This window comes from Salvelinus sp. IW2-2015, linkage group LG11 (assembly GCF_002910315.2).
Source record: "Salvelinus sp. IW2-2015 linkage group LG11, ASM291031v2, whole genome shotgun sequence".
NCBI lineage: Eukaryota > Metazoa > Chordata > Actinopteri > Salmoniformes > Salmonidae > Salvelinus > Salvelinus sp. IW2-2015.
Window position 1 is genome coordinate 19,600,167 of NC_036851.1, and position 10,241 is coordinate 19,610,407.

The window sequence follows — 10,241 nt, forward strand, 5'->3', positions numbered from 1 at the left end:
GAGCACTGGAGCTCTGGTGCTTAGCACTTGCACCGCTCCTCTTGGCTGCATGCCCACTTTAGCCCGGCATGTGCGGGGAGCTGGAACAGGCCGCACTGAGTTCTCCTGGCAAACTGGGGAAACCGTGCGTAGAGCCGGCGCAGGACTCACCAGGCTGTGGAGGCGCACTGGAGGTCTGGAGCGCCAAGCTGGCACAAGACGTGCAGGGCTGGGGAGGCGCACAGGAGGCTTAGTGCGTGGGGCTGGCACAGTCTTCACCAGACGGCTAGCACGCACCTCAGGACGAGTATGGAGAGCTGACTCAGGTGACATCAACCCGAGGACACGCTCCGTAGGGCGAATGTTGTGCCTCATGGACCAATACAGCAGCTCTCCTCGTATTTTCTCGTCATTCCCCATCAACTCCTTTCAACACTGTCGTCTTGCTTCACCCGTTCGCTGCCCCTCCAAGTTTCCCCCCGACTGGCTCTGGTTCCATCCTCGGCTCCACCGACCGTCCCGTGTGCCCCAATTTTTTTTTGGGGGTCTGCTCTCCTGGCCACGCTGCTTGGTCTTTGGTGTGGGAAGTTCTGTCACGGCCGTTAACAGAAGAGGACCAAGGTGCAGCCGTGGTGAGCGTACATACTTTTAATAGTAGATGTTGCCAACAAAACAATAAACAATACCAAAACAAACTTGAAGCTGAAGGCAATGTGCCATCAAACAAAGTAACTTCCACAAAACAGGGGGAAAAAAGGGATACCTAAGTATGGTTCTCAAATCAGAGACAATGAATAGACAGCTGTCCTGATTGAGAACCACCCGGCCAAACACAAAGAATAGAAAACATAGAAATAAAAGAACTAGAATGCCCACCGAGTCACACCTGGCCTAACCAAAATAGAGAATAAACCTCTCTATGTGCCAGGGCGTGACAACACCAATATACTAATGGGAGTTGAACTTGTATGAATACTATTACATTTAAAATCTGAAATAAATGCATAACTAACTAATTATGTTTAAAATACAGGTATTTTCTGAAGCAGCATTATATCATCTTATAAATCATATATGCTGGGTCACCTGTAACCAAACGTAGGATAATATATATACCAATTTCTTGACATGGTGTAAATAGAGCTAATGGAGAGTAACTGTGCACCTCCACCAAAAATGTTATTTATTGCAATTATCTTTTATCACAAAATAATTGTCAATTTATCGCCCGCAGGTATAGTAGTTATCGTGTGTATTGCTTTGTTCTCTGTAAGCAGTGAGGTTGCTATTAGCTAGTAGWCTTTCTTGATGTTGTGTGGATACGCAGCCTGGTGGGGTTTTGTAACTTGGCAGACAGAGTAGAGGAGCTTTAAGGTTATCACCATAGAGGGAAGCCTCACTTTTGAACAGGATACCTCATCACGATAACCACCCCGAGGGATACATCAACTCTCAGGGCCTGCCAAGATACTGGCTATCTGGCAATCAGTTTGGGGGCTCATTGTGTGTTTGTGTATGTGTGTTTGTGTGAAAATAAGTCAATCTATTTCTCTGTGCTCTTCATTCTACATTGGGCATTGTTACAGTGGTTCCTCCTTTAAAAGTTGCAGCGTACTGGGCGCAGCTTGCATATTGCCGCAGAATTATATGACACGTTATTTAAATGTGAACCACCTGTACCATTAATGCTAGTTAGTGCTAGTTTGACTACCAGAGGGCATCTTTGAGAAGCATTTGATAGCATTCAATAATGGCTGTACTAGAGAATACGGTCACGCGGGAGACCGGGGTTCAATTCTCAGACAGGTAGGAAGGAGTAGGCTGTCCTTGTAAATAAGAATTTGTTCTTAACTGATTCCATATGTGTTATTTCATAGTTGTGATGTCTTCACTATTATTCTACAATGTAGAAAATAGTAAAAATAAAGAAAAACCCTGGAATGTATAGGTGTGTCCAAAATTTTGACTGGTACTTGCTTAATTCATTTGATTAATATTATGGTGTTTCTATTCTAAGAAAAATGAAAAATCCTCTGGGTTTCCTTTAGGATGGAACGGAAAATATGGCGCAGTACAACGTGACGGTCGGGAGTACAGTACTGGGCTATTTAGCTAAAGAATACCTGTGTCGTATGGGCACGCGGGAGACCGGGGTTCAATTCCCCGACGGGAAGGAAGGAGTAGGCTGTCCTTGTAAATAAGAATTTGTTCTTAACTGACTTGCCTAGTTAAATAAAGGTTACACTAAGAGCATAACATTTCTACACCCTAATTTTCCAATTCTAGTCTAACCAATACCCAAACGGAGATTCAGTGAAGAAATGTATCTCATTGATTAATCAAGACTAGTCCCCATTCTTGTCTCAGAGCAGCGATGAAACGGTGCTAAAATAGTTCACTTCAATATGCTCTTTAAATAAATAAGACCTACCCCACTTTTAACAGCACATTACTCAACACTAGTGAGACTCATGTCGCCTACTGTATATCGAAAAATATGACAATKATCCGACAATAATTACATATAGAGGATTGGAGGATATTTCTGTAATTCAGTGATATTTATTCCCATATTAATTCATTATGGATCCATAACTAAATAAACATCGGCATTTTGAAAGAGTATTTTTATCATTATTTTATTAATGAAAGCATAAAGATGCCATTATTAGTTACATTATTTTAGTTTAAATGTGCATACTGGCACTAAGAACAGAAAAGCGGGAACGTTTCACTTGTCAGCGCCACTATAAGTGCAATGCCCCTTAGTGTTGCCAATGTGGCGGGGTGGGGTCCACCACCCTCCCCCTCCCTTCCTCATGGGCTAGGTCGGTCTTCGGTGCGCGGCTCTGCGGCCCATCCCGTGCCCCTTGCCTTGAACCTCGCGCGCTTTCAGTGGATACAGCTGGAGAACTGTAAGGCAATCCCATTGTGTGCCACTCGGGAGCTATGAACAATATGACCAATATACAGTCGGAAGCTTCCATACACCTTKGCCAAATACATTACAAATCAAATTCCTGACATTAAATCCTAGTAAAAATTCCCTGTCTTAGGTCAGTTAGGATCACCACTTTATTATAAGAGTGTGAAATGTCAGAATAATAGTAGAGAGAATGATTTATTTCAGCTTTTATTTCTTTCATCACATTCCCAGTGGGTCAGAAGTTTACATACACTCAATTAGTATTTGGTAGCATTGCCTTTAAATTGTAAATTTGGTTAAACGTTTTGGGTAGCCTTCCACAAGCTTCCCACAATAAATTGGGTGAATTTTTGCCCATTCCTCCTGACAGAGCTGGTGTAACTGWGTCAGGTTTGTAGGACTCCTTGCTCGCACACACTTTTTCACTTCTGCCCACAAATGTTCTATAGGATTGAGGTCAGGGCTTTGTGATGGCCACTCCAATACCTGGACTTTGTTGTCCTTAAGCCATTTTGCCACAACTTTGGAAGTATGCTTGGGGTCATTGTCCATTTGGAAGACCCATTTGCAACCAAGCATTAACTTCCTGATGATATCTTGAGATGTTTGCTTCAATATACCACATAATTTTCAATTCCTCATGATGCCATCTATATTGTGAAGTGCACCAGCCCCTCCTGCAGCAAAGCACCCCCACAACGTGATTGTCACGTTCTGACCATAGTTCTTGTGTGTTTTGCTTGTTTTTAGTGTTGGTCAGGACGTGAAGCTGGGTGGGCATTCTATGTTGTGTGTCTAGTTTGTCTGTTTCTATGTTGGCCTAATATGGTTCTCAATCAGAGGCAGGTGTTTTGTGTTGTCTTCTGATTGGGAATCATATATAGGTGGCTTGTTTTGTGTTGGGGTTGGTGGGTGTTTGTTTCCTGTCTCTGTGTTTTCTCTGCACCAGCTAGGACTGTATCGGTTTGCCACATTTTGTTATTTTGTAATTGTTAAGTGTTCACTGTTTACTATATTAAATATGTTGAGCACAACTACGCTGCGTCTTGGTCCGATCCCTGTTACACCTCTCTTTTTGTGAAAGAGTGAAGGCTGCCATTACAGAACCACCCACCAATCTCGGACCAAGCAGCGTAGCAACGGCAGCAGCGCAGCAGCAGCAGCAGCGCAGCAGCAGCAGCAGCGGGTACCAGGAGGAATGGACTTGGGAAGAGGTGTGTGGACGGAAAGGGTTGCTACACATGGGAGAGATCCTGGCTTGTAAGGATCGCCTTCCATGGGAACAGGTGGAGGCAGCTAGGAGAGCGGAAGCAGCCGCGAAGGGGAACCGGTGTTATGAGGGAACACGGCTGGCCAGGAAGCCCGAGAAGAAACCCCAAAAATTGATTGGGGGGGCTAAAGGGGAGTGTGGCGAAGTCAGGTAGGAGACCTGCGCCAACTTCCCGGGCTTGCCGTGGAGAGCGAGAGTACGGGCAGACACCGTGTTGTGCGGAAAAGCGCACGGTGTCTCCTGACGTGTGCTTAGCCGGTGCGGTACATTCCAGCTCCACGTATCGGCCGGGCTAGAGTGGGCATCGAGCCAGGTGCCATGAAGCTGGCTCAACGTATCTGGCCTCCAGTACGTCTCCTCGGGCCGATGTACATGGCATCAGCCTTACGCATGGTGTCCCCGGTTCGCCAGCACAGCCCAGTGCGGGCTATTCCACCTCGCCGCACTGGCCTGGCTACGGGGAGCATTAAACCAGGTAAGGTTGGGCAGGCTCGGTGCTTAAGAGCTCCTGTACGCCTTCACGGTCCAGTATATCCGGCGCCACCTCCTCGCCCCAGCCCAGTAAACACCAGTGCCTACACCACGCACCAGGCTTCCTGTGCGTCTCCAGAACTCGTTCCTCCTCCACGCACTCTCCCTGTGGTGTGTGTCTCCAGCCCGGTACCACCAGTTCCGGGTACCACGCACCAGGTGTATAGTGCGCCTCGAGAGTCCAGTGTGCCCTGTTCCTGCTCCCCGCACTAGCCTTGAGGTGCGTGTCTACAAACGGTACCACCAGTTCGGCAACACGCACCAGGCCTACTGTGCGCCTCAGCAGGTCTGAGCTGCCTGCCTGCCCAGCGCCGTCTGAGCTGCCTGCCTGCCCAGCGCCATCTGTGCTGCCTGCCTGCCCAGCGCCATCTGAGCCGCCCGTCTGTCCCGAGCGTCAGAGCCGCCGTCTGTCCCGAGCCATTAGAGGCGTCCGTCAGTCAGGAGCCGCTAGAGCCGTCCGTCAGTCAGGAGTTGCCAGAGCGCCAGCCAGTCAGGAGCTGCCAGAGCCGCCAGCCAGTCAGAGCTGCCAGAGCCGCCAGCCATCAGGAGCTCCAGAGCCCAGCCAGTCAGAGCTGCCAGAGCCACCAGCCAGTCAGGAGCTGCGAGAGCCGCCAGCAGTCAGGAGCTGCCAGAGCCGCCCGCCAGTCAAGCTGCCTTCCAGTCGTGGCTGCCCCAGTCATGAGCTGCCCCCTCCAGTCATGAGCTGCCCTCCAGTCATGAGCTGCCCTCCAGTCATGAGCTGCCTTCCCAGTCATGAGCTGCCTTCCAGTCATGAGCTGCCTTCAGTCATAGCTGCCTTCAGTCATGAGCTGCCTTCCAGTCATGAGCTGCCTCCAGTCATTGAGCTGCCCTCCAGTCATGAGCTGCCCTCCAGTCATGAGCTGCCATCCAGTCATGAGCTGCCATCCAGTCATGAGCTACCATCCAGTCCGGAGCTGCCACTCAGTCCGGAGCTGCCACTCAGTCCGGAGCTGCCACTCAGTTAGGAGCTAGCCACTCAGTCCGGAGTGCCATTCAGTCCGGAGCTGCCATTTGCCGGAGCTACCTCTCTGTCCTGAGGCTACCTCTCTGTTCCTAAGCTACCTCTCGGTTCGGAGCTGTCTCCTCAGTCTGATGGGACCCTTTGTGAGGTTCCTAGGGCAAGGTCGGCGGCGAGAGGTCGCCACTCAAAGACGCTAAGGAGGGGGACAAAGACAATGTGGAGTGGTGTCCTCGTCCAGCGCCGGAGCCGCCACCACGGGACAGATGCCCACCCAGACCCTCCCCTAGAGTTTTAGGGGTGCGTTCGGAGTCCGCACCTCAGGAGGGGGGTACTGTCACGTTCTGACCATAGTTGTTGGGTGTTTTGCTTGTTTAGTGTTGGTCAGGACGTGAGCGGGTGGGCATTCTATGTTGTGTGTCTAGTTTGTCTGTTTCTATGTTTGGCCTAATATGGTTCTCAATCAGAGCAGGTTTTGTGTTGTCTCTGATTGGAATCAATATAGGTGGCTTGTTTTGTGTTGGGGTTGGTGGGTGGTTGTTTCCTGTCTCTGTGTTTTCTCTGCACCAGCTAGGACTGTATCGGTTTGCCACATTTTTGTTATTGTGTAATTGTTAAGTGTTCACTGTTTATCATTATTAAATATGTTGAGCACCAACTACGCTGCGTCTGGTCCGATCCCTGTTACACCCTCTCTTCTCGTGAAGAGAGGAAGGCTGCCGTTACAGTGATGCTGCCACCACCGTGCTTCATGTTGGTTAATGGTGTCTTCGGCTTCGGGCGGCTTGCAAAGCCTCCCCTTCCTCCAAACATAACGATGGTCATTATGGCCAAATTATGGTTTCATCAGACCAGAGTTAATTTCTCCAAAAAGTATGATCTTTATCCCCATGTGCAGTTGCAAACCGTAGTCTGGCTTTTTTATGGAGGTTTTGGAGCAGTGGCTTCTTCCTTGCTGAGCGGCCTTTCAGGTTATGTCGATATAGGACTCGTTTTACTATGGATATAGATAATTTTGTACCTGTTTCCTCCAGCATCTTCACAAGGTCCTTTGCTGTTCTGGGATTGATTTGCACTTTTTGCACCAAAGTACGTTCATCTCTAAGAGACAGAACACGTCTCCTTCCTGAGCGGTATGACGGCTGTGTGATCCCATGGTGTCCCATGGTGTTTGTACAGATGAAGATGGTACCTTCAGAAATTTGGAAATTGCTCCCAAGGATGAACCAGATTTGTGGAGGTCTACAATTTCTTTTCTGATGTCTTGGCTGATATATTTTGATTTTCCCATGATGTCAAACAATTGTTGGAAAAATGACCTGTGTCATGCACAAAGTAGATGTCCTAAACAACTTGCCAAAACTATAGTTTGTTAACAAGAAATGTGTGGAGTGGTTCAACCTAAGTGTATGTAAACTTCCGACTTCAACTGTATATTGTTCAGCTAATAACAGGGTTAATAATATATCTGTGAGAATATCCAACAAGCTTTTATATAATTTTAAATGAATAATAATAATAATAATTGCTTTAATTTAAAAAATAACAATATTTTGGAGATGATTTCGTTTTCAAATAATGTAAAATGTCAGTGGTGGGTGTAGCTGGTGCATGGAAGTCAGGCGCAGGAGAGCAGAGATGAGTGGACAAAGCACTTTACTTAGGCAATTATTAGAACAGACGCAACCGCGTCACAAAAACAAATGCCCAAAGAACAAGTGAGGCAGCACAAAGTACAAAACCCAAGTACAAAGTACCGGCTGCCACAAAGCACGGGTATAAAACAAAACCCGGCGCAAACCAGCCGGAAGCGTGCCAACCTAGACAATAAACAATACCCCACACAGACATGGAGGGAACAGAGGGCTAAATACACATAGTAATCATGAGGAGATGTAAACCAGGTGTGTGGAAAACAAGACAAAACAAATGGAAAATGAAAGGTGGATCGGCGATGGCTAGAAGACCGGTGATGTCGACCGCCGAACGCCGCCCGAACAAGGAGAGGAACCGACTTCGGCGGAAGTCATGACATAAAATGAGCGAGAAAAAGGCCATTCTTGAACATGGGGTGAGAAATTGTTACTAATTTGTAAATAAAGCCAGTTTGTTTTGTAGAATGATTTATTTCTGTTTTTAGAGGGWGAGAAACCAAAAACATACAATCATCTCATGTATTGAACCAGCATCCGTAGCAACACAGCTTGCACTGCTATGCAGTGGCTTAGACCGTTGCACCACTCAGGTGCTGTATAACGTGACCGGTCGGGAGTGGTCTACAGTAAGACCAAAATAATCTTAACAAAATAAAATAATAAAAAACCTTATTGTAACAATAGTTTTAGTAAGTAATACTGAAGTTGTGCGCAATTATCAGTTTCTATTTAGGTTTATGTCACCCATTCATTGTCAGTTAGAGACACAGTAGGACCCAAAAACATAATCAGTGCTCTAACTTCCCCTTGCGCTGGTCTGGAGCAATGAAGTGGTGACGCAGGGTACCGTACTAAACCACAAATTGCCTCTAAGTCACATGGCGTAAGCTCGCAATTTCTGAAGGAGGAACCACTGTACATGCAGTGTACACATGCACACACATGGCCCCCACGCACGCAAGTGCAGGTTACTGCTTGAGAGAGTAGAAAGTGTTTGAGTTAGAGAAGATCAAAGATAGAAAAATGCCATTATAAAAAGTACACCCACACATACTCACATTTGCATTAGAACAAAAGCATAGATGGAATCTCTGGAGATCCATACAGTGTGCATCTGCCTAGTTATTGCGGTCACAGCTTCACTTCAACCTCTGAGGTCTAGAGATTGAATGATCTGATTCTTCATGGAATAAGAAGGTGGGAGAGAGGGGAGGTAGACAGAGAGAGAGAAGAGCAGGAGTAAGAGAGCGGAGAGGAGACAAAGGTGAGAGGTGAGAGAGAGAGAGAGAGAGAAAAGAGAGAGAGAGAGAGAGAGAGAGACGGGAGCGATAGATGAGAGTAAGGGAGAGGGGGAGAGAGAGAGACGGACGAGCGAGAGAGAGCAAGGGAGAGGAAGATCAGCCGAGATGGAGAGCGAGAGAGAGCAAAGGGAGAGGGGAGAGAGATAGAGGTAGAGCAAGGGAGGAGGGGAGAGAGAGAAAAGACGGAGAGCGAGAGAGACAAGGAGGAAGGGGAGAGAGAGATGGAGGTGAAAGAGAGCAAGAGACGTTGAGAATGAGACGGAGAGCCGAGCAGAGGCAAGGGAGAGGGGGAGAGAGAGAGACGGAGAGCGAGAGAGAGCAAGGGAGAGGGGGAGAGAGAGAGATGGAGAGCGAGAGAGAGCAAGGGAGAGTGGGAGAGCAGAAGACAGAATCATTGTAATTCAATGAACGTAAAGAATGGCCAATCTGGACCCAAGAGAGAGGACTGGAGGACTATGCAAACGTGGGCGAGTGTGTATGTCTCTCGCTGTGTGTAAGGGAGTATTAAAGGAGAGGTAATGGACCAAGTAAAAGCCCACTTACGCAATCGATGGCATCAAATGAACTTTTAATCATGGCAATTCAGTGTGATGGAGTTGACCATGACCCTGCCCACTGCTAGCTCAACAGAGCCACCCGCCAGCACACTCTCAGGCCAGCCAACGCTTATATCTCCACTTAAGACAATACAGCCTGATACAGTCGCAGTTCCAGACAAACACTGTGCTCACTGCACACACTTAGACAACAAAAGGAACACACTTTTTCCCCCCCAGCATTGATGGTAAAGCAGTAATGTCGTGTTTCACTTCTGGGCAGTGTGTTGTTCCATGCCCCTTATAGAGTGTTGTTAGGTTCTGACAAACAGAACGGACAACTTGACAAAGCTCAAACCAAGTTTATTCACCCACTGGGTCACACAGCTGCAAAGACATGTTTACACAAGCACATATATTTATACCCTCCTACTAGGCGGAGTCTCCTCCTTGAACATCTAGACAGCCAATACATATCTGTTGCTAGGCAGGAAACTAGGTGGTGTGTGTGTAATAGAACTCTTCTTTGTCACTTCATCTGACCTGACCTCGGCCCACATTCCTCACTCCTCCCTAATCCACGGCTATCCAACCGTATCAGTGACTGAAACCAGACTGCTACCCTTTGGCCCTCTCCATAGGATCCCTTAACAATAATATTATACATGTAAAGTACTTCTAGTATACTAACATGAATGAGAGTATATTCCAAGCTAGAATCCAACACTGCTAGAGGGTCATGTCAAAACCCTCTGTTTGAAAAGCCTAAAAGACGAGAGAGATGTTCTCACCTGAAAGAAGACCGACATCGCTGCAATGATCCTCTTCTGCCGCATGGCAGCACTGAGGCTGTCAAAGTCATCCGAGTTATACATGTAGATCTGCATCTGAGAGGGCGAGAGAATGGGACAAAGAGAGGGGGAGAGAGAATGGGACAAAGCGAGGGAGAGAGAGAGAGAATGGGACAAAGCGAGGGAGAGAGAGAATGGGACAAAGAGAGGGAGAGAGAGAATAGGACAAAGCGAGGGAGAGAGAGAATGGGACAAAGAGAGGGAGAGAGAGAA

At 47.5% G+C, this 10,241-nt stretch overlaps 1 protein-coding gene across 1 annotated transcript in view; it reads right to left on the reverse strand.

Annotated features, from left to right (window-relative positions):
• ptprga (protein tyrosine phosphatase receptor type Ga) overlaps positions 1 to 10,241 on the reverse strand; it is a 324,968-nt gene that overhangs the window by 88,171 nt on the left and 226,556 nt on the right. Inside the window, exon 5 of the mRNA XM_070445823.1 lies at positions 9,969 to 10,064. Within this exon, the coding sequence (XP_070301924.1) occupies positions 9,969 to 10,064 (96 nt within the window). The remainder of the gene's footprint in view (positions 1 to 9,968; positions 10,065 to 10,241) is intronic.